Source organism: Alligator mississippiensis, chromosome 8 (assembly GCF_030867095.1).
Source record: "Alligator mississippiensis isolate rAllMis1 chromosome 8, rAllMis1, whole genome shotgun sequence".
NCBI lineage: Eukaryota > Metazoa > Chordata > Crocodylia > Alligatoridae > Alligator > Alligator mississippiensis.
The window spans coordinates 6,722,997-6,747,508 of NC_081831.1; the positions used below are offsets into that span (position 1 = coordinate 6,722,997).

The 24,512-nt window shown below is 45.5% G+C and overlaps 1 protein-coding gene across 1 annotated transcript in view; it reads left to right on the forward strand.

The window, feature by feature from the left end:
- ERN1 (endoplasmic reticulum to nucleus signaling 1) overlaps window positions 1-19,152 on the forward strand; it is a 57,031-nt gene extending 37,879 nt beyond the window's left edge. The window contains exons 6-22 of the mRNA XM_006271235.4: window positions 1,225-1,347; window positions 2,193-2,294; window positions 3,578-3,839; window positions 4,447-4,525; window positions 5,959-6,124; window positions 8,197-8,315; window positions 8,718-8,909; window positions 9,590-9,854; window positions 10,759-10,849; window positions 11,175-11,364; window positions 12,039-12,138; window positions 12,685-12,884; window positions 14,806-14,953; window positions 15,442-15,569; window positions 15,997-16,120; window positions 16,639-16,706; window positions 17,230-19,152. Of these exons, the coding sequence (XP_006271297.1) occupies window positions 1,225-1,347; window positions 2,193-2,294; window positions 3,578-3,839; window positions 4,447-4,525; window positions 5,959-6,124; window positions 8,197-8,315; window positions 8,718-8,909; window positions 9,590-9,854; window positions 10,759-10,849; window positions 11,175-11,364; window positions 12,039-12,138; window positions 12,685-12,884; window positions 14,806-14,953; window positions 15,442-15,569; window positions 15,997-16,120; window positions 16,639-16,706; window positions 17,230-17,436 (2,564 nt within the window). The 3' untranslated portion in view covers window positions 17,437-19,152. The remainder of the gene's footprint in view (window positions 1-1,224; window positions 1,348-2,192; window positions 2,295-3,577; window positions 3,840-4,446; window positions 4,526-5,958; window positions 6,125-8,196; window positions 8,316-8,717; window positions 8,910-9,589; window positions 9,855-10,758; window positions 10,850-11,174; window positions 11,365-12,038; window positions 12,139-12,684; window positions 12,885-14,805; window positions 14,954-15,441; window positions 15,570-15,996; window positions 16,121-16,638; window positions 16,707-17,229) is intronic.
- The last annotated feature ends 5,360 nt before the right edge of the window (window positions 19,153-24,512 follow it).

A 24,512-nucleotide genomic window follows, 5' to 3' on the forward strand; every position in this document is an offset into this window, starting at 1 on the left:
TAGCTAAGCTTTCCATATATTCAGTGATTTAGAGGCCTGCAGAAGCCCCAACAGCAACTGAAAAATGCAAAGAACTCAAGACAGACTGAGCACTCTCGCATGGAAACATTTCAGCCGTAACTCTTCAACATAGCTACTTGTAATGTTTTCTGATATCAGAGAATCTGATAAATAGAGAACTCAGTGGTATATAGAGCTAAAAACCAGTTGCCATTACTCTGGAAGAAAATCTGTTTGCAAATCGTGACATGCAGACCAATTTTTTAAAGTTACTGCATCACTGCAGATAATAGAAATAACTTCTATTACAGATGTGAACTTAATTCAGTATAGTTACACATAAACTTTCACATACGTATACATATTATAGTATCAGACAGCAGAGACTCTCATTATGAACAGCGTATGCCCCTGGCAGCTGGAGGGCGTGGCTGTTCCGCCAGCGGCAGGAATGCAGCCGCAGCTCAGCAGCGGGGAGCTCCTGCAGATATCACTGGCACTGTTGGTGATGGGGGGCAGGGGGTGGCGAGCGCTGACCATGGGTCGGCGACCACCCACAGGTGCCACTGGCAGCATTGGCCAGGGGCAATCAGGGACCGCCTGCAGACGCTGCCGCCGGTGCTGGTGGCGGGGTGGCAAGTGTTGACCACCTTGCCAATGACAGTACTTATAACTGTAAGTAATAAATTCTAGAAATACAGTAAAAGCTCTGTTAGCCAGCATCCATGGGGAATGGAGGGGTGCCGGTTAATCAAATATGCCGGTTATCTGAGGTTTTTTTCAAGAAAGAAACTAAGCCTTCATTTTAACTGTGATATAACAACTTTTAATATAACATTTTAATATAACATTATTATAACTTTTAATATAACACTTTAACTATGATATGACAACTTTTAATATTTTAACTATTTTAACTACAATATAAGTAATAATAAAGTAAATAATATAGCAAGGTGGTGTCCCAAATAGATGCCAGTTAATAGAGAATTCCAGCTTTTACTGTACATAATGGGCAGCATGTATGCTTGTAGTAGTCAGTATTGTAAAAGGGGGTTGGTTGGTTGTGAATGGTTATTTTGCTTAAAAGTGTGTCGATAATTTATTTATAAAAGGATTATGAAAAAACAGAACCCAAAGGTGTATAGCAGAACTTTTTCTCATGTCAAAAAAACCCATTTCCTAAAAGTCTGGCTTCTGTACTGTTTACATTCTGTTTTTCAGGTAAGAAGCAAGATATCTGGTATGTGATAGACCTCCTGACTGGAGAGAAACAGCAAACCTTAACTTCTTCATTTGCAGAAAGCATTTGTCCATCTACATCTCTCCTGTATCTTGGGCGAACAGGTTAGATACTTTTCCTTCTGCCACTTAAACTCCTCCCCAACTTTCTTTTAAGCCAACATAGCTTCCTCAGGACTAACCTTGCGGCAGGTTTTAGGCTTAATCTTCTAGAACAACTTTTAAAAAAGATGGCTCATAATTATGCACAGCAGAAAGACTCATTCCCAGATAGTGATGGAAAAGTGCTGTCTGAGGGACTTAAATGTGGTCGTCTTCTGTAGCCTGTGTGATTTCCAAGGTGGACTCTAACATACTGGCTTTTATGTTCTCTTGCAGTACTGGTGTATTGCCCTCGCAACTGAGAGCACTCATGGCTTCTGAAGCATTTGTTTTTCATAAATCCAAGAGTTGAGGGATATGAGGAGACAGCTGATCCGCTTGCTGTCTTCTAAATAAAGATTGAAATAGATCAGGGAACAAGATATGGGAAGTACCTCTGGTGAGAAGGAATGTGTTTCCCCCAAGATATCTATAGATTAGTGTGTTCTTTATGAGTATTTTTAAATGATCTTTTATTGCAAAAGTCCAGTTATAGCATTGTAATGCACTCGGGGATTGGCATGCCTTACACAAGAATTAGACAGGATTATGGTAGAAGTCAACTTCTCAGAAGGACAAAGTGCTGACAGCATGGACAGGAGCTCGGTTTTCTCTTTTTTGCTTTCTGAGATTCCTTTGGAGCAATACATTTCAGCGGGGCAGATAGTGGTTTTAACTTCAAATCCCTCAGGGGGTGTAAAATCCAGAAAAGCAAGTTAAGGTCATTCTTGTGAAGTGTCTGCCATTCTAGCCTATGAGTTGTGTTCTCTCGCAGGATTCTGCTTCACAGCATGTGTGTTTTCTAACAGAGTACACAATCACCATGTACGATACCAAAAACAAGGAGCTCCGGTGGAATGCCACCTACTTTGATTATGCAGCCACTCTGCCTGATGAAGACGTGAAATACAGTAAGAGCTCTACCTCATTTTGCTTGTTGTCACTTGTCTGTTACACTCCAAGGTAAATGTAAAAGCAAGCTGACATTTTCTTGATGCAAGCTGATATTTTCTTGATAATAGACAGACAGCATGTGCATCTTCCCTGTCCCATTCTTTTCTTTTTTGATAAGTTAAAATGTAAAAGAAATGACTGGGGTGTTGTCCTGTATCAATGCATGGCACATGGCAGACTCAGTTTGTGGCAGCAAGATGCAGGGCCCACCTGTGCCCATCATATAGCTGAACTGGGTCTTCTGGATCTGGCCATCTTAAATAGAGCGCTGAAGAATTTCTCAGCTTCTTGGTGAAGCAGGAGCATTTCCTTGTAACGTGCATTTGGTGATTGGATGGTATATGTTAGCTCCTCTGTGGGCGCATCTACACGTTCATTAATGCACCGTAGTTACTGTGCATTTTGTTTAGTACTAACTAAGCAGTTTAGTACTAAATAAGCAGTGGAGCCAGTGCAGTTTTTTTGTGACACTTACTACGCAATAGCCTAATAACACTGCGCAGTAAATTAGCATGTGTTTTGACCAGCACGCTACTGCGCAATACTACTCGTGTGGACGCACCCAGCACGTACAGAACAGGGGAGGTCTGCAGGCAGGGCTGGATTAACCCTTTACTGGGCCCTCGGTAAACAAACTCGTGCCCTGGGCTGGTCAAGACCCGCCTCCCCACCCTGGCAGCGAGTGCTGCCCGCAGGGAGCAGACCTCAAAGCCACTGCTAGGAAGCAGCTGCCATGGTGGTGAGGCTGGTGGAGGTGGGGAAGGGAAGGAAGGTGTATGGGGCCATTCGCGCTGCTGCCACAGAGGGAAGGACCAGGGCCCCCCACAGCTCAGGGCCCTAGGTATGTGACAGGCTTGCCTATGCATTAATCCAGCCCTGTCTGCAAGCTGTTACAACACCATGCTGTTATTTCTAGTGATGCAATAGAGAAGTGTTTGTAGCACGGTAACTGAGAACTCTGACTCACTGGCTGTGTCTACATGAGATGTTTTACTGTGCAGTAGACTAATCTACTGTGCAGTAAAACATCATCTACATGTGCAAGTGTTCACTGTGCTGTAAATTAGTCTACTGTACAGTAAATTTACTTTGCAGTAAAGCCAAATAGCATTAACTGCATGTGTGGACATTCCCACTGACAAGCAAATCTTTTTTCAGTATAGAACTGTATTTGACTTGCGTAGTTGCTGCTGAATATGAAGGCAACCCAGACAAACTCTCTTGTATTTGCATGTTGTAGAAATGTCCCACTTTGTGTCCAATGGAGATGGACTGGTAGTGACTGTGGACAGTGAGTCTGGGGACGTACTGTGGATTCAGAATTATGCTTCCCCTGTGGTAGCTTTTTACATCTGGCAGCGTGAAGGTCTACGGAAAATCATGCACACAAATGTGGGGATAGAAACCCTTCGTTACCTGACATTCATGTCCGGGGAGGTTGGACGCATCACTAAGTGGAAGTATCCTTTCCCAAAGGAGACAGAGACCAAGAGCAAGTTGATGTGAGCATGAATATTAATATTATTCTCGCAGTCTGTCTGACAGTGTGTTGAGGATGCTGACTAACAATCGTCTAGACTGTTAGTTAATATAGATAGCGTTTCATAGATGGCAAGACAGTAGAAGCAAAAGAGAATATAGAATTACAACCTTTACTGTATAACAGTTTCTGTGTGTTGGGTTTGATAAGCTTGTACCGTCTAATGGGAGGAAAAAATGATCATGCATGTTGGTCTCAAAGCAGTTTTGTACTCAGAGTGCCTGTTTGAAGTCAATAGGAGCTTCATCTGTTGAAAGAGTAAAGGGTCAGACCCTTACTTGCAATAAGAGACCTTGCATTTCCATTTCCCTCTGGTTAATATCAGCGGCTGGATAAGGAATACATCGATAAGGCATTCATTTAAATAGGGTTTCATCATTTAAATATTTAGATAGGCCCATGGTTCACTTTACTGCTTACAGATCTAGTCTTTTCAGGAAGAAATAAATGTTGCTTTTTCTGGTACCTCAAATGTTACTACTCTATAAAGAAGCGTATGACCAAGTTTGTAACTCATATGGTGAAACAGCCAATTGGAGATTTCTCCCTAACTTGTATTGTTCTTCTAGGCCAACACTGTATGTCGGGAAATACTCAACCAGCTTGTATGCATCCCCATCAATGGTACATGAAGGAGTGACTATTGTGGTAAGTTAGATACCTCAGGACTTTGATGGCATGCTATGAATAGGCTCTTTCTAGCATTAGGTTTTGTCCTTTACCATAAAGATTACCGTTCATTCCACCTTCTTTAAGGCTTAAGGGATCCTGGCTCATCTCTAGTTTCATAGATTCATAGCCACCGTGCCTGACAGGCTAAATAGTTGTTATTAGGGCTGGTAGTGTGTCCTCCCAAAACATTAAGAGAAGTCATAGCTCTAGCACGACAAAGAATGCATCACGGATTCAACTGGAAAAACCCACGTTTTTTTCAAATATATGGAGTGATTTTTTTATTTTAAAATAAATGCTTTATAAAGTCATCCAACTGAGACACAGCCATAATACATAAAGAATATGGATTGAGTGATTTTGTTAGCCTCATGTATTGTGACACTGCGTCTTGTTTTGATAAGCCATGCTATGTATTCCTAAATGCAAGGGTTCTGTAAATCTCCCCTTAACTCGGGGATAAGAGCATTGTACAGGGGCTGGATTGATTACACTTGTTTTGTATTTGCAAATGGGCCTTCAGAGCTTTAAGGGCTAAAATCTTAGTTTAAAAAGAAGAGAATACAGCCCTGAGGATTCTGCAGAGGCTTGAATATCCTAGACTTTTAACATTATTATAATAGTCTGCTAATCAAGGAACCCAAGACCAGTAAGGAAAGCATGTTGAAACAACAAACAGCTAGCCTCAGTGAATATGTATGGTCTTATTTCAAGAACAGTTTTGAATGCCATAAATGACCATTAATAAAAGCTGTTCAGAAAGTGCGTCAGTCTGGCTTAGCTGCGATGGAAATCCTCTTGCATATACACCAGGCATTGTGAGTTTGTGTTCCACATCGCGGCTGCTTGCACCTGCTGCTGACAGTGCATCGTGGTTAATTGTGTTGAAGTTGCTACTTCTGCTCTCATTACTGAAAGCACTGGCCATTGGGTGAGATGTTAAGCCCAGGTCGTGTTTGCTGGCTGTCCAGGTGGGAAATAAAGATCCCCTTTCACCTTTCTAAATAAAGAGAAGTGGGCAACAGTCCTTCCCTGAATCACACAGGGTCTAATGTCCGTGGCCGTGTGAGATGTGCCTGAGGGTATAATGGCTGCCGTGTTTGCCTGCAATCGCTTCTCTGCCAACATGCAATTTGTTGGTTGCTAATGTTCTCTGGCCATGTAGTACGAGCACCCTGCTCCAGGGAGCAGACCCCAAACAAGTGTAGGGCTTCCTTCATTTGCAGTGTTGTAGTTTAAACATTGTATGTGCTTTTGAAAGGAAATTTGTGGCTTTTCTAATAAGACATCTAAATTATGTCTCATATCCTGTGTTTGTGTGGGCTGTCTGAACCAGGGATCTTGTCGAGCTGCATTTCTAAGTGTTTGTAGCAATCCATTGTTAACTGAAAAAACTCTTGTCTTTTTAGCCTCGTGGCAGTGCCATACCTCTTCTAGAGGGTCCCAAAACAGAAGGGGTCACTATTGAAGACAATGGAGAATGTGTTATCACTCCCAGTACAGATCTCAAATTTTCAGCAGGATTGAAAGAAAAGAACAAACTCAACTACTGGAGGAACCACTGGCTCTTAATAGGTAAGTGGAAGGCAGCCACAATCCATGCACACAGTCCTGCACCGCCCTCTGATGGACCAGTGCAGTAACCACATGTTCAGAGATGTTTAAAAAATAGAGAGCTGCCAAAACAGCTATTAAAATAACATCACATACATGCAAGCTGTGAAATGCCAGCATTATGGTCGTCTGTTCAGTGTTAATTTGGCCTGGTGCATAGGTTTCTAGTGTGGGCATTTGAGTATATTATCCTTGTACTCTGTTAAAAATGGAAAGTACTCACCAGAGGAGTAGCTGTTCAGTGTTTCTCCTCGTCCTCCCGCTTCAGTGTGTGGCTCCCTGAATTCTTTACTGCACGCCATGCACATCCTACAGGAAACACACAAGGACTGCCTGCCTCGGAGGAAGTTTTGTGGCACAGCACAGCTTTTTACTCCTTCATGTGTTTTGATGAACTGATCTTCAGAACATCCCTCTGAGTGGCAGGGGGCATTGTCCCTATTTAAGCAACAGGGGAATGAGGCAGAGAGGTTAAAGCCAATATCACTGCAGTTTCACCTAAAATTAGGCCAGTTGCTTTCAGCGGTGAGAGCAGCTCTTCTGACCAAGAGCTCCAAAGTGCTTAAAGGACTTGGGACCTGATTATTCAGTGCTTAGCATTGTCAGTTCTGAGCATCAGCAGAGCTGAGTGCTCAGCACTGATCAGGTGAACCCTCCGGTCTGAGTGATTTGTCCAGCCTCAGGTCAGACCTCTGGCAGGGGCACAGGTAGGATCTAGTTTTCCAAGACAGTATTCAGCTGCCCAGACTGTGAGACCATCCTTTTTTGTTCCACCATCCTCTGCTTCAGACTCAGCAACAAAGTTGGGGTCCTTTAGACAACAGCCTCCTTCACTACCCCACCCTGATTCATCCCCAGAGGTAATCAGTCCATCCTGTGTTGAGTGAGGCTTGCCCTGCACCTCTTCCCGATCTCCCTGTTCTTCACAGCTCTGCATCTGTGAAGCTTCCTGCTATGAGTTCTGCAACTGGTACCATAGATTCATAGATTGTAAGGCTGGAAGGGACCTCGTAAAATCATTGGGTCCAGCCCCCTGCACCAAGCAGGAAAGATAACAGGTAACTGTCCAGTGTCCTCTTGAAGATTTCCAGGGTAGGTGATAGCACCACCTCTGGACTATTCCACAGTCTGGACACTGACTGTGAAGTAGTTTTTCCTAACATTGAGCCTGAAATGGTCTTCCAGTAGTTTGTGACCATTACTCCTGGTTTTCCCCATGGGTGCCCTGGTGATCTGTTGTTCACCAAGCCCATGATGTATGCCTCTGATGTAGCAGTAAGCTGCTACCAAGTCCCCTCTCAGCCTTCTTTTCCTCAGGCTGAAGAGTCCCAGATCCCTTAGCCTTTCCTCGTATGGCTTGCCATGCAAGTCTCTGATCATGTGGGTGGTCCTTTTCTGGACTCTCTCAAGCTTTACCACGTCCTTGTTAAAGTGCGGCGCCCAGAACTGGATGCAGTACTCCAGCTGTGGTCTCACCAATGCCAAGTAGAGCATAGGGACCCCTGCTGAGCTCTTGTACTGCTGATGTCAAGCATGCTTGGTCATGCTTTGCCCGTGGACATGAACTTGCCAGTCTCAACCTGTTTAACCACACTTCTCTGCCCCACTCTCCAACCTAAAGCACTGGCTTGCAGGGAATTTGCAAAGGTAGCATCCTAATGAGCATTTCCCATAAGATCACCAAGACATGCACTAAAGGTTCCGATCTGCAGCTACTGCCTGAGCCCACGGCTGGCTGAAGTCAGACGCTGTAAGCAGTAGCTACAGGATTGGAGCCTTTAAGGACTGGACTGTTGCTTTGCTTCGAAGGGTAGGTAACAGATGGAGGTTGTTCCTGTGACAGCACCCTGGACTAAAGAGTACATGTACAAGAGCTGTGTGTTAGTCTGAGCTGACCAACGATGGTGGCCTTCAGCTGTTTTACTGGCAGGAACAAGCCCTGTAGATTGCTGTGAGACAGAGATGCCAAAATCATGCGTATATCCCTTAAAAGGGGGAAATTCTTCTTGTAACAAATGTTGTTTTATTTAAAGGGCACCATGAAACACCATTATCTGCCCCGACAAAGATCCTGGAGAAATTTCCAAGCAATTTACCAAAACGGCATGAAAATGTGATCCCAGCTGACTCTGATAAAGCCACTTTTGAGAAGGTTGGTGATTAACCTGATTTTAGAGCAACTAAAAAAGCCACTCAAATTGCATAGGAAGGAAATGAGCACTTTGGGAGAACTTAGGCTCTATAAAATAATGCAGGGACTTTTCCCCTGCTTTTTATGGAAGTAGAGTACCTTCCTTCCCATGTAGCTCACGGACATCACACAGTGCAGTAGGGCTCTTTCTTTCAGATGTGTGGCTCATTCCAGCTTTCCTCCTGTTGGCAAGTCTCCTGCTGACATAAGCCTGTTGAATGATGTCAGTCACCAAAAGATTCTGACCAATCTGTCTTGCCCTTTAAGTCATCATCGAAATGTATTTTGCATGTGTGCTAGCAGATTAACGTCCATTATTCATGGAGACTTTGAATTGATGGAGTTTTCTCTCTGTCCTCTCAGGTTCTTGGTGTAGTTGAGAGTTCCACAACAGAATTGCCTCCTACCACGCTAAAAGACGTTGAAGAAAAGCCCAGTCGACCTGTACCTCGGCCAGAGGCTCCAGTAGATTCCATGTTGAAAGATGTCGCCACAGTCATTCTGAGCACTTTTTTGCTGATCAGCTGGGTAGCCTTTGTCATCACCTATCCAAAGGTAAATGCTGATTTGGCTTGGTGTTCTTGTGAGTTCTGAGAGAGCAGTAGTATCTGACAGCCCGGTCGTCTGCAGCAGCAGAGCAAGAGAAAGTTGACTTTAGGCAAGATGGGCTCTCTCCATTAGCAGTCGGTAATTGGAGCTAGCTTTATGGATCAGGCTGCACACCCTGAGTTGTGTGTTTGGCACTGATTTCTGTGATGAACACACTTGAGACTTGCTTATTCCCCATAAGAGTTCTCCAGGGATTTTTGTACATTGTTGTGTGTGTGTGTGTGTGTGTGTGCGTGTGGCTTTTTTACTGACTTCAGCAAACATACCCCCATCTCCTGCCTGCCTGTTGGCAGTCAGGATCTGTCCTTTATGGTTTCATAATAGCAGATCATGCTAATGCCACTTCTGTTGGAAAGCCAACTTTAATGCTAAAGATGGCTTTTGCCATTTCAGAAAAACTTCCCGAGTTCCCTACCTTGCTGTGAGAAATTATAATGAACTAAAGAATGTTTGGTTGGTAAAGCCTCTTTTGATAAGCTGAGTCTGGTAGTGAGGTCTTTCTAGTACCTGTGGGGGTCTACCCTGCCTGGAAGCTTGGCTGCACATATGCCCCTTTACAGCTGTGCCCGTGAGTTGGTCCAAGCTTGCTGGTTTGAGAGTAAGCCTATCTTTCTTTTCTGTGGTAGAGTGTACATCAGCGGCAACAGCAACAACATCAGCAGTTCCAGAAGCAACTGGAGAAGATCCAGCTGTTGCAGCAACAGCAGCTGCCCTTCAGTGCTCCCGCTGATCTCCCACCAGAGACAGACTTTCTGGACAACGCCTGTGCACAGACTGAGAGTTCAGCCACCAGCACACCAAATATGTCTCCCAGAGCATCAAACCACTCCGTATATTCCAATGCATCTGTATCTGATGTTGGCAGTGGTCTCTCCACCGAGCAAGAAGGAGGTAAAGCTGATCTTCCTTCCTAATGTGTCCCAATATGTAACATTTCATCCAACCCCTGAGTCATAAAAGCATATTGGGAAGTGAAAGCAAGGGGATGAAAAGTGCAATCAACAGTATTTCATAGCTGTTAAGACTGGAGGTATGTTTTGATCCTCTAGTCTGACTCCTGCCTAGCACAGGCCAGAGTGCTTCAGCCTGTCTTCCTGCATGAGACCTGCCATTTTGGATGAGCAAGACCAAGGGCTTCTCTTTCAGATCCAGTCTTGGATCTAATTCCTGGGTTCGTGCCTCTTGCAGGGGTCTGTTCATCTTTGTTCTCTGGTCCTGTCAGTGTGCAATAACCTTTCTGGAATTCTATTTTGAACAGCCATCCAAGGCTTACTCGTACCACCAATGTCAATGGAAGGTTTGCTTGAGCAAGAAGTACAGGAGCAGCCCCCTGTGACTGTCCCTGGCACGTGTGAAAAGAGGCAGCAGCCTTCGGCCACACAAGAACCCACTTTACCAAGGGGAAGAAAAGCAGTTCTGTATTCCCTCTTATCAGTGTGTCATGAGTCACATTTCCAAAAGGCCCCAACCCAGCTGGCACTGGCATGGCTCGTGCACAGACCAAACCTGGACCCACAAATCCAGTGGTGTCCAGCCAGCCTGCAGGTATGCACGAAGGCAGCATGAGCACCTGCACAGGAGTGTTTGTCTGCCCAGAAACCTACCTCAGCTTTATCAGTAGCTTTGAAAGCATGGTGCTAAAATCCTCCTGCCCTTGGTCTTCATCCTCAGCGTTGCGCACTGAACTTGAGAGAGGAAGTGGCTTGTCTAGTGGCTCCAGAAGAACATACAAGTGCCATGAGTGGGGTTTAGAATCTGTCCTAAAATAGCTCTTTTGCCTCTTGTTTTTGTTCAGATGAAGATACAAGCACAGTAATGGTTGGGAAGATTTCCTTCAACCCAAAAGATGTCCTGGGGCATGGAGCTGAGGGAACAATTGTTTACAGGTAAAAGCAACATATTGCCTACTTCATTTGAGGGAGACCAATTAATGTCTTACTAATTTATTAAAAAGCTTACCTAGCATGAGTTGTAATGTCTCCATAGAGCTTTCAGAAAGTGTGAGAGATGCACGCACTTCTCTGTAGTGTTCTTTCAGCGACCACAATCCCTGTGCATGTCTTCTGTACGTGTTGTAATGAACGGAGGCACCAGATCTGTTCCCAGGACTGCACAATAGGCTGGTGTGGAGTACTCACTGCCAGTTACAGCCCCCCTGCCTCAGTTGCACAGACACTCAGGTTTCTCTCCCCTGTGGCTTGCTCCCTGCAGGGGGACGTTTGACAACAGAGACGTTGCAGTGAAGAGAATCCTTCCTGAATGCTTCAGCTTTGCTGACCGTGAGGTGCAACTGCTACGCGAGTCAGACGAGCACCCCAATGTGATCCGCTACTTCTGCACAGAGAAGGACCGGCAGTTCCAGTACATTGCCATTGAGCTCTGCGCTGCCACCCTGCAGGAGGTAATGGCGGACTCCTGGCCTACGCTACCCTGACAGCAAGGAGCCGTGACCATGAAAGGCTTCTCAGTGGCACCTTCCCCTTTCCTCAGGGCTTGGACAATTAGTTCAATTAGCCTCTATACTGGCGCAAATAAGAAAATGGCACATAGTGTTCAATTCTCCTCTGATGGAGCTTCCTTGAATATGGTGCGGAATTGCCCTAGGAAAAATCAGGGTAAAAACAACCCTGGTTTAGATGGTGCATGTCTGTCTCCACCCAGGGTGCAGAGCTACTGGTTTGTCACAAGCAAAAAGGCTATAGCAGTGGTTTTCAGCCTGTGGTCTATGGATCCCTGGGGGCCTGCAGACTATGTTTAAGGGGGTCTGCGAAAGATGACTGATCAGTCAAAAGCAGTTGAATGCCCATACTTGCAATTCAGAAGGGTCTGTACCCTTCAAGAAGCAGAAGAGCAAGGCCTTGCAGGTGGAGGCTAGGACAGGCAAAGCTTTGTTCAAGGAGGCAGAGTGGAAACTTTGGTGCCCTTGACTGAAGTCTGATGCAGTAGGACTTCCAGTACAACCTTCCCCACCCGTACTCCCCCATCGCTCGCTTTAATGCATCACAATTGTCTGCCACCTTGCTATAAGCCATGCAATAGGGTTTTAAGTTTTGTTCCCCCTTATATAATTTGCAGTACGTGGAGCAGAAAACCTTCAGCCACCGTGGCTTAGAGCCTATTACCCTGCTGCAGCAGACAACATCTGGCCTGGCCTATCTGCACTCTCTCAGTATTGGTAAGGAGCCTTTTGTTTCTGTATCAAACATGGGACTCCTGTATTGGGTAAGGGGCAAGATAAGCTAGCCTGGCATGGGGAGCTGCAGGGGCTTCATGGCTGCGTTGCCTTCCTTGTTTGATGGGTGAAGGAAGGGGGGAGGTCACTCTTTCTTCCTCTTGGAACGATACCATTCTACAGTGTCCTGGTCTCAGGGTGGCTTTGAGCCTTAAGGTGCAGCCCTAGCAGCCAAGAGAGCCAACTCCTCATCTCAGCTTTCATGGGGGAGAACCTCACAGGTGAGGTAGGACAAGGGAGGATTTGTCAAGTGCTTGGAGCTGCAGAATTGCTGATAGAATAAATGGGGTGTTGGTGATCACCAGGGTGAGTGAGAGCTCACTGGGTTCCCCAGTGACAAAAAACAGCCCTTTGGGATAAGCAGTTGGTTCCACTAACATCTATTAACAAAAAGTGTCTCAGCCTGATCAAAGGCTCCTTCCCAGTGGGCAGGACAATGGAAAGGGTGCTTGGTGCTACCTGCTGTTAATAAATTGGTGTCTGTAACAGTCCACAGAGACCTGAAACCGCACAATATCCTCATTTCAATGCCCAATGCCCATGGGAAGATCAAAGCCATGATTTCAGACTTTGGCCTGTGTAAGAAGCTGGCGGTGGGCAGGCACAGCTTTAGCCGTCGGTCTGGGGTGCCAGGCACAGAAGGCTGGATTGCGCCGGAGATGCTGAGTGAAGACTGCAAAGAAAACCCTGTAAGTCAGTCAACTTGGTCCTCTTGAGCTAAGCAGCTGGAGTGCATGGGTGGCACCTGTCCTCTTCATGCAGTCGGCCCTGTCCAGCCAGAGCGCTCTGCCTTGTCAATCAGGCTGGTTTCCAACTAAAGTAACTCTGGTCTAACTTTCAGCGGTTCTAAGCATTTACAAAGCTCCTTGAAGACCGCTCCTAGGAGGAGTAGACTGTCACATCCAGCTCCACAAAGGGGGCTGATGCCTGGGAGGGCTCAGAGGCCTATGCATGTTTGGGGTACAAAGTCAATGTAAACTTATAGTGCTGGAAATTGATCCAGGCTCTTTGAGTTCCTAGCCAGTGAATGGAGAGGAAGGGGCCTAGGAATGGACTTCATGACAGCCAGCACCTTGTGTGAAGAGGCACTTAAGCTTATCCAGTAGGAACAGCCAAGTCCCAAATCCTGCCCCTCCCTTGCACTTACTCTCAATTGTCCCTTTTGGTACTAATGTTATTAACAGTGATGAGAGGGTTTGCCAAGGGAAGATACTGGTCCATTGGGCCTATGTGGTTAAAGGGCACCAACTTCTTAGCCAGCAATTGCACAAAAGCATGATACAGCCAGTAGCATGTCTGGCCAGCTTTGCCTCCCCAGCCTAAGTGGTTAGGTAACTGGTTTAACAAGCATTTAGAATAGAGCCTAGAGCAGGACTTGAACTCCTATCACTGGGGTTATAGTGTGCCATCTTCTCTGGGTAGCTAGAAGCAGCTGCCTTCCAAGTGCCATAGGCAAGGCACTCCCTAGCCTGCCTGCTGAAGCTGGGCTATTGTAAAGACAGGAATTTAAAACAAATCAGTAGTTGAGTCCCTGCAGCTCAGTAGTGAGGGCAGTAGCTTAGTATTCAGGAGGTCCTGAGTTCTGGTCCTTATCCAGGGGACTCTTTTATACCAGTCCTGGATGAAATACGCAAATTGTTGGGGACAGTTGCCCCCCCCCAGTTACTAGCAATAGTCTTTGCCTGTGGCTCAGTATCAGACACTTTAAGTGACGGCTTCACCATCTCCTGATTTCTGTTAACTTTTGAAGCATGAACCCTTGTACATGTTTTTATGTTTTAACTGCACAACATGACCCTGCACCCAAATTTTTGGATATTTCTTATAAGTAGATATTAGTTAGCAACGTACGAGTGACGGGCATAGGGACTCTTGCCCCTTTGTAACATCTAACTACATAATTGGTTAACATGACTAGCAGCTGTACAGCTCAAGGCTGCTATTTGAATCACTGAGTCACAAGCCTTAGTGGCCATGTCTGGACGAGTGCGGACGTTTGGTTCCCTGGGGACAAGTAGCAGTGGTGCACCTTGCACTGCAGCTACTTGTCCCTGGGCAGTACTTTGGCCCCAGCAGCCATACCTGGGGTTGTGAGGGCCTCCCAGGGCTGCAGCAGTAGCAATCCTGCTGGGCAGAGCCTGATTAGCTGGCAGCTGCAGCACGGCTCTGGGCAGCCCAGCTCCGCATTTCAGCTGCGCATGCGCTACCCCTGTATGTGCTGCTTAGCGTTTTTTTCTGCGGGTTTTTTTTTTTACCCCTGGATATCCAAGGGTAAAAAAAAATGCAGAAAAAAAACCAACGGAGCAACGTGTGCATGGACAGCATGCCCTTGCAGTACGGAGAACATATAATTGTGCAGTATGTGACACTGCAGACATGCCTGCAGCACCACACACTGCATGGCCATGCTCATCTGCACACGCCCAATGAGGTGTGCCCGGTGTAGTCACTGCTTTGGCTGTGGTTAACCAGCATTGCTCGTGTTATAAAAGGCTGTGCATTTATCACACAGCTGGCACTACTGTATAGCTTCAACTTCAGAAAATTACCTGAGACGCTGGCACAAAGCATTAATACTTTGTTGCTTTTCAACACTGTCTTTGTCTGCAGACGTACACAGTGGACATCTTTTCAGCTGGCTGTGTCTTTTATTACGTCATATCTGAAGGCAGCCACCCCTTTGGCAAATCCCTGCAGCGGCAAGCCAACATTTTGCTGGGTGTTTACAGTCTGGACTCCTTCAGCCCAGAGAAGCATGGTAAACTGTTCAGTGCTGTCCTAGCCTGTCCTCTATAAAGCACCACATTGTTTATGGTTGCGGTTCAGTACCTCCCAGCATGCCACAGGAAACCATACGAGGCCTACGAACCATTGTGACCCAAGGCTACAACCAGGAACTATAGTAATGACGGAAGGCTCTTTAAAAAGAGTCAGTCATCACCATGTGATATGGCAAATTTTGAGCCCTCAATTTTACTGGCACAGTTAAAATGTTTCACATATAGCCAGAACAAGGAGGAGCCAGAGGTGAATTTTGTTCTTAGCTGTACAGGTTCAGTCCCTTTGACTTATTGATGGGATTCACAGGGTGCAAACTGATGTAGAATTTGGCCTGTTCTTTATGGGCCAAGCAGTCAGCACTTCTTGGATGTTATACATCTTAGACAAACTTCAAGGGATTTCCAGTCTTCAGGAAGCCAGTTGGCTTCAGCTGCTTCAAAAAGCTTGTCCTCACTTCTCTTGCAGAAGACTTGGTTGCTCGTGACTTAATCGAGCAGATGATTAACATGGATCCTCAGAAACGTCCATCGGCTAGTTGTGTGCTGAAGCACCCACTCTTCTGGAGTCTGGAAAAACAGCTCCAGTTTTTCCAGGTTTGGCTTCTCCATTTCCTTTTCTATCCACGACTAATTGCATTGCAGCGCCACACTTTCACTCTTACGTTTCATCTTTGATATTGTTGCTGGTGTTGGTAGTAGAATCAGCAGTTCGTGAGTGTGCTGGGTAAATAACAATGTGCAGCTCTGGTGCTTAATCACTGCACACAGGAAAAGGTTTAGTTCTGTAGAAAGATGCAGTCTCTCAAGCATGTTGGGTTTTCTGCAATGCAAGAACCATGGAAGTCTCTCCAGACCTGAAGTTCCTTTCCCTGAACCCTGTACCTTGTCTGTTACGTTGTACTGCCTCAAAAGAATAAGCTTTAGTTATTCAGGAAATCTCTTGATCCGTCACAGTCAGCAATTTGGGGAAAAGTTTGAAATAAAATGACAGCATTTGGAACAACCTGACTGTGTCTTTCAGGATGTAAGTGACCGAATAGAAAAAGAATCCTTAGATGGTCCAGTAGTCAAGCAATTAGAAAGAAGAGGCAGAGAGGTGGTGAAAATGGACTGGAGAGAGCATATCACGGTTCCCCTTCAGACAGGTAAGTGAAATTATAGCCAGCAGTTGTGTAAGTAAGTGAATTACAGGCTGTGCACACAGAAAAACAGTGTCCCATTGAGGCTCCAGTTTGGTACAAGAGATCACGGCTTGTAAGCAAGTACCGAACACCTTCAAATGAGAATATATATATGCACACATGTGCTCCATATCTTGCTTTTTAAGGCAAGTCTCTTGAAACCAGAAAAACAACAGTGGCTTGGTACATTTCATGCCCTGTTTTCCTGTGTTGGCTACTTCAACATTTATATGTTTTTCTTTTAAGGACAGAGATAATAAAGTTCAAAAATTATATGGGGTCACATGCATTAAGCAGTTTATACTGCCTCATGAAGCTTGACTTTTTTCTGAGGTGTTTAAAGTAACACTTTGAAACCTCTCATTGACATGACAGAACAAACAGCTGTGTACCCTGACTGAAAACTGGGGAGATAGCAACAGGTCACCTCCCTGGAGGACTGTCTGCTTCAGATCACCTAAACAAAGTGTTTGTTTTTTCAGATCTTCGAAAATTTAGATCTTACAAAGGGGGATCAGTGCGGGATCTTCTGCGGGCAATGAGAAATAAGGTAAAAGATGAGTGAGAGAGAGCACGGGCGAGTGCAGAAAATACACGTTGGACTCTTAGAATCTGCTTCATACAAATTCAGCCCCCAGAGTTGTTTCACAGTCTTTATAACTATGTAGAAATACCAGTACTGCCATTTATTCTGCTTTCTTGATAACCTGTGGCTTCCAAGACAATTCACTTCTATTGCGGCACATCCTCATTATACTGAACCCTGTTTGTTAAGCAGGGGATGTTATAATCTCATCAGCAGGAACCACATTTTTCACTGTGATGATGCAGCAAAATAGACTTATCCTAAAATAGCAAACACCCTCCCCAGGACCATGGCACTGCCCTCTAGTGAGGCTGCACTGGAACTACTTTGCTCTTAGCTGTTTTCACCTCCATAAACCCCAGCGTACCATTTGCTAAGGCTTCTCTGGCCACTAAACCGTTTCTTGCGACATATACGATAGAACTATGGCAGTGGGAGGCAGAAAGCAAAGACCTTACAATAAATGTTCTTCCTGCTCTAATTCCAGAAACACCACTACCGAGAGCTTCCCACCGAGGTGCAGGAGACGCTGGGCACCATCCCAGATGACTTTGTACGCTATTTTACATCCCGTTTCCCTCGCTTGCTCTTACACACTTACCATGCTATGCAGATCTGCAGCCATGAAAGGCTGTTTCAGCCTTACTATGTTCAGGACGCCGCAGGTCAGGGACTGGTGGGAGATGCTGTTTGAGAGGGTGGGGACAGAGCTCCCTTCTCCGTGACCAACATTCCAAACAGGCTGTAAAATGGGCCCGTCTCTAAGCAGACTCATGGGATCAAAGAGCAAAATGTCTCCCTGAGGAACCCATACGCCCAGAAAGTGCCTTGTATTCTGCACACGCTGCATCAGGAAGAGGACAGGAGGAGCCCAAGGAGCGAGCGGTACCTTCAGAAAGGGGGTCCCGCAGCAGAGGAGCCGTCTCACGGCAGCTTTTGAGAAAGCAGGACGGACTGCAAACGGCCAGATGGAAACATAGTTCTACTGCTGAACATCCCTGCACTGTATTTTATTCCATTCATGCCTTGTACTGCACACAGCCAGACCACAGCAATCCGAATCATGCGATGACTAGGCACTAGGAGGAAAAGGAGCTGTTTAGTTGTAGCAAACCTGCCATTGCACTACTGCTGCCTTGTGCATTAGAAGCAGCATCTTAGATTCAGTGAAGTGATTGTGAAGGGAATCATCTACCAAAATCCAAAACCAGTAAAGAGAATGTAACTTCTGCTTAATCAGTGCAACTCTCACACATCAGCCCCTGAATCTGGAGTTGTCGGAATAAAGTCAGAAATTAACAAGGGGAGACATGCCCCCCCACAAGAACTCTAGTATAGCTGTACCTAATATGTGCCATACTAGGTAGAGCATGAAGCACGTGTTCACGCAAGGGCATGGACAGTGTTTGGCTTAGGTAAGAGTGTTAGGAATTGCTCTACAGCCGGAGATACATGCTCCATTCAGGTCAGTTTCCAAGTTCTTTTAAGCAAGAGGCCAGAGGCTGGAGTGCTGGACACAGTCATCTGGCTGACACTGTTTTGGCTTTTTTTCCTACTGACACACAGACAGTGTGACACCATCTGGAAAAAAAAGCTAAAGATAAACCACTGTCAAAAATAAGAGTAGTAAAACTACAGCTAACAGTAGTAGGAGGGGAGACAAAGTAGTAACAAGTAATGGAACCGCATTTCGTGTACGAGTGGAGTATAGGTTATGTCTGGGGGAAGTCTACGTTCTCTTTACCTTCTCAGAGGATGCAGTATTCCTTTTCAGTAGCCCTGAAGCTGTGACAAGCATTAAATGTGCGCAAAGCATTAAGTGCTGGGGACTGATGTGCCATGTGTGGTCTTCTTTTACAATGTATTTATTTAACATATTTATATTTATTTAAATTTTTGCAAGACGGTATCAGATGTCAGTGGTATGGACACAGCTGCCAAAGCCTGTTTTTCTTAAGAAGAAAAATACTACTTTTGTTTGTTTGTCAGCTATATTTTAAAATAACTGGACAAGGAAAAGCTATACTGCATCTTTCAGTGGAACTGTCTTGTCTGTTCCTGTTGGGTACATCATAAGATCAGGGGAAACTTAATTTGTCTAGTTGTACCATTATGTCTTAAATGAGTAAATTATTGATGGTTACTTGTGACTAAACATACTGTAGCAATGCCCAGCCATACCTGGCTGGAGCCTACGTTACTGGGAGAATCTTTCTGATTTTGCATTGTCTGAAAGTAGATCTCTGATATGATGCCAAATTGTGCAAGTTACACATTTCTAAAGCTTGAAAAAAGTAGTTTTACTTAAGAATTCAAAACCTATTTCATATTTTTGTACCTCTATTGTACAGTTCTTTTATAATTCTACTCAATAACAATGACTTGTACTCAAATTCAAGTAGACCTAGAACTTGAGGTGTGTGTCCATTTCTGAGGGAAAATGGTGGGAGGCAGGTTGGACTCTGTGGCCTGTATAAGAATTACTTCCACTCTTGCTACAGGTTTGAACAGGTTCTCCCACTCCTGCTACAGCCTGAGCTGGATGACACAGGGTAGCCCAAAGGCCGATGTATTGCAGACAACAATTTATGCACAAATGTATGGGGCAGTATTTTGGTGCCTCTCTTTCTGTGCCCTGACCTAAAGGGAGAGTGGAGTGTTCCCAGCATCTCTACTGAGTGCCACTGGAATAGGGTCAAAGAATTGGGCAGGGAGGGCAGAGATGCCAGGTGCTGCCACTATAGTATGGCGTTTGGGGGGGTACCATTCTGGTGCACCCCCTACATCAGCATTACAGGCTGGTCCCCCCTCACCCTGGCCTACAGGAAGAAAACACAAGGACAAAAGAGAAGCGTATTCAGCATTTCCTACTACTGCCCTGAAGAGAGTTGGGGTGGGCTGGGTAGTCAGAACAAATTGCAACGCACCAGTCTTCTAGCTGGTCTTCAACCCCCGTCTCCTTCAGAAACCCAGCTTCATCCCGTCTCCAGTCACTGAGCATGGCCATCACTTACACTAGTCTTTCTTAGGCAAGTCCCACATTGTACACCCACCAATGTCATTTTTATTTGCTTTATACATTACTATGGCAGCTTCTTGAAATCGTGTGACAAAGTTTGTGCCTCAGCCCTTGGCCTGACTACAGTGAGATTGGTAGGAGTGGATAACTCCATCTCTAAGACTCATGAGTTCCTCGGCTTTTCTATTTAACCTACCCAAAACAAGCAAAATTAAGGCGTTGCCCTTTCTTCTTATCCAGTTCCTTGAAGGCAGAGCCCTCCATTTCTCTGGTACAGATTAGGAGGCAAGGAGTGGAGTGTGGGCAATTCTCCATGCACATTCACTCCTAAATAAAAAAGAGGTAACCAACACATGCCCAGCAGTGTTGAAAGGGCTTTCACACTGCACCCGAGCTCATTCTTCTGCAACATGCCATCCACCAGGAAGCAGTGGTGATGCACTGCAAGGGCAGAGACAAAGGTAAGGAACAGAACAGGAACACAAGATGCAGCATTTTCAAAACCTTGAACCACATGCAGGCAAGGTTCTTTGGGTAGATGTGATATCTTTCATTAGACCATCTAAATAGTTGGGAAAAAGTTCTTTGCAAGCTTTCTGGCACAAAGGGAGACACTGCTGGTGTTATGTGTTCTCCAAGGTAGAAAATAAGCTAATTTACAACAAGAAGTCTGAAAATGCAAATGAGTGGAAGTTTGGAAGACAATGAGTAGAGATGGGGGAGTGGGGGGGAGGGAAATGTGTGAATGAATGCAAGTGGTCAGGTGGAGGCAGAGTACCTGGGGTATCAGATATCAGGCAGGTTGTAATGTGTCATAAATCCAATGTCCATATTAAGTCCTTGATTTTTTTGTATCCAGTAGATTATGGAGTGAAGTTCATAGGCCCGTCTATGCATATTGTAAGTTCCCTTTGAGGATTAGAACTGAGAGACTGGAGAGGGAGTGATTGTCCTGTGAGAAGTGGGCACCCACAGGTAACTGGCTATTTTTGTCTTCGATGGATTTCCAGTGTGCGTTCATTCTGGTGCACAGTTGTTGCTTGGTCTCCCCTACGTATTTTCCATCAGGGCATTTGGTGCACACTGGATGAAATATATGACATTTCTGGGAGGTGCAGCTATAAGATCCAGGAATGCTGATGGCTCTCTTGTGGGGTGTAGCTGTTGTGGGACTGGTGGAGATGTGGTGGCAGGTTTTACATTTCTTGTCCTGGCATGGTCTTCTGGATCCATTGGGTGTGGTTTGGGTCACAGGGAGTTTGCTACTGGTGATGAGGTTGGCAAGATTCGGAACTGGTTTAAAGGCTAGGAGGGGTGGTTCTGGAAAGATCTCTTTAAGAATTGGGTCTTCCAGTATGCATTGCAGTTGTTTGAGGATTCTCCATGTAGGTTCCAGGGAAGGATGGTATATAATAACTAATGGTGTGCGTTTCATGGGGATTTTCTTTCTGTACTGCAGCAATTCTTCACACGGTATCCGGGTGGCTCTTTCAAAGGTGCGATCTCTCTCTCTTGAGAAGTGTCCTTGTTGGTGAGAGCCCTTTTGAGATTTTTCAGGTGATGATCGCAGATGTTCTCCTCAGTGCAAATTTGGTGGTATTGGAGAGCTTGGCTGTAAACTACAGCTTTTTTGGTGCGTTTAGGGCGATTGCTGGTTCTGTGCAGATATGTATGTTGGTCCATGGGTTTCTTGTATATGGTGGCTTGTATTTTACTGTTCTGGATGTTGATCATGGTGTCTAAAATGTTGGTGCTGGAGTATTCAAGAGACAGTCTGATAGAGGGGTTGATGATTGTTGTGATGGAAATTCACATTCAGAGACTGCAGGGTTTCGGTCCAAATGATGTCATCTATGCATCTCAAGTATAGCATGGGTTTGGTGCAGTTCTTGAGGAATTCTTCTTCCAGGTGGGACATAAAAAGGTTGGCATATTGTGGGGCCATTTTGGTGCCATAGATGTGCCCATGGTCTGGAGAAAGTGTTGGTTGTTGAAACTGAAGTTGTTGTGTGAGGAGGAAGTGTATAAAGTTCAGTAATACCTTGAGGTCAGTATTGTTGAGTTGTAATCTTGCTCTTGTAGATACGTGAGGCAGGCTTGGATGCCACCCTGGTGTGGGATGTTGCTATATATGCTGGTGATATCCCTGGCGGCTAGGAGGGTACTGCTGGGAAGGTGGTCTATGTTTTTGAGTTTTTGCAGAAAGTCTGTTGCGTCTTGGATAAAACTCAGTCTTTGGGTGACAAGAAATTTTAGGATAGATTTGATCAAACCTGATATTTCTTCAGTTAGGGTTCCATAGTTGGAAATTAGAGGTGTGCCGGGGTTCCCTTATTTGTGGACTTTAGGGAGCATGTAAAATGTCCTTGGATTGGGTAGTGGACGGATCAGTGTCTGAAGTTTTTCTTGTAGTTCAAAAGAAAATGATGTGATGATGGTTTTGAGGTGAAAAGGGGACTTGGATCTTCCTCTAGCTTTTCATAGAAGGTGGTGTCAGAGTTGTCTGTTGGCTTCTTTTATGTAGACTTTACAGTTAAGGATAAAACTATAGCTGCTGGTTTTATTACTATTTGGTGGTTGGATCTTAGAGCGTCTACAGCCCTTCTCTCTGAGGGAGAGGTTGTTATAATGCTGTTTGTTGTTATTTCATTGTTCATTCTCTTTCTGACACTCAATATAGCAGTCGAGGTTTACATTTCATCCACTGTTAGGTGTCCAATCTGAGGGGTTTTTGGCATTGTTTTTTAAGTTGTCACAGGATGAAGTCATGTTGAAACTGGATTCATTTTGGTTGTGGAAATATTCCTTCAGACAGAGGTGTTGGAAAAATTGTTCTAGTTCTCTACATTGTAGTATCTTATTCGGGTATTTTTCTGGACAGAAATTAAGGCCTTTGGAGAGGACATATTTTTCAGCTTGGTAAGTGTGTGAGTGGAGAAATCGATACTATTTGAGGGCTGATTGATTCCTTCTGTTTCATTAAGTATGAGGTTGGAATGTTGTATGGTGTTGGTGTTGATTCTCTGATGGTTGTTTCATGGCTGGGAAAGTTGTTCTTGTAGTAATTGGTTCAATTTCTTTTTGTGTTGGATAGATGTAACAAACCTTTGGTAGTCTTTCTGCATGCGTTGTATCATGTTTGGGAAGATAGCTGGAATTCTCAAGTTGTTGTAGCATGTGTTGACTTCCTTCTTGAGTTGATTTCTTTTGGGGTAGGTTATGTGAAGGAGATGATTTCTAAGTTTTTCTGAAGCTTCCCTGAACAGGATATTTTCAAATGGCAAAAGCAATCCATGCTGCTGCAAACACAGGTGAGCCTGTTCCATGCTGCAGCATGCATGTTGTAAAGGTTGGCTGAGACCCACTGTTTTTTTTCCTTGGCAAAATCCAATCCCCTTCCTCAGAAAGGCAACACAACTTAGTCTTACAGCCAGTTATACCTGGAGAAATCAATCCCCTGTGGACGGCCCAGTGTCGAGAAGAGTAACTGGCCAAAAACCCAGACAAACAGCTGCCTTCCCTTTTAATTGGCTCCTGGTACACAGGGCATTTTGACCACCTGACCAGCCCAGTTCTTTCTCTCAGCACTTCATTGTCTGTGCCCAATGAGGACACTCAGCAAGGCTTCTGAACCTACCAACATGTTGCTAAAGGCAACAAATTTACCAACCCCTCCCCCCCAATTTTGGCAAACGATAGTGCAAAAGGCACTGTACTGCGAGTCCACTGATCATGCACTGAGCAGGTTTTTATTTTTTTTTAAAACAAGTGTACGTAGCACCTTCCCCTGCCCTCCCCCAACATACATATTTTATAAGGGTCCTGTGTCCTAGTTAGAGTCTTCTAGCACAGATGACCCAAGCAAGAGGTACTACACTGGGAGGGGGCACAGCCCAGACATTCCCACCAGCTGCAGCTGGCACAGGAGCACAGACCTGACTCCGTGCAGCACAAAAGCTGCAGCTGATGACAAGCAGAAGCTACACTGAGCTGAATCGAAACTCAAATGAGGTCAGAGCGGACAGAAAAAGTCTGTGTCCCAAGCAGACCGGTTGCAAGGTCTGTGCAGCTCTCAGGGTTATTGCATTTACCAGTGAGCTCACTGAAGCAGGCACAGCCAGGGGAAGCAGGGGAGTGGCTGGTGAAGCAGGGGCTGAGAAATGAAACTGAAAGAGGCTGGTTTCTTTGCTATTACCATCTTCCTTCCCCCACCCCTTTGTTGTCAACAGCCAGCTACAGCCAGGAACTGCTGTTTCTACTGGCCTCAGAAAAGCAGGGTTGACCTCATGAAAAGCATAGGGACTCATCTGTGAACGAGTGTGAGACAAACTCAGCAGATGCAGGGTGCGAGACAAGCTCAGGCTAGCTGGCGCTGTAGCTAGGAATTGCCGTGGGGGGTTTTCCTACTGCTATTCGTTAGGAGGCATAGAGCATCTAACCCCACAGGGAGAACTGGATTCTGGTCCCTGAGATGCAGGTGGCAGCCCCTGCCACCATCCCCTCCTGTCGGGCTGCTAGGCCCTGCTGACCTGCAGCTCTTGTGTAGACAGAGCTGCCCCACAGGCAGCGCAAGTTACCCCGACAGCGGCTGCCTCTGCTGGGTGCAAGGCAGGACTCCAGTGACAGGAAGGTGTCTCTAAGGAATTCATGTTCCATACCCTATTTGTACAGCGACCTGCCCTGCCCTGCCCAGGGCGTGTCCCCCAGCTCAGCCCTGCTCTCTCACTCCGGTGTAGAAATGCTTCCTTGGA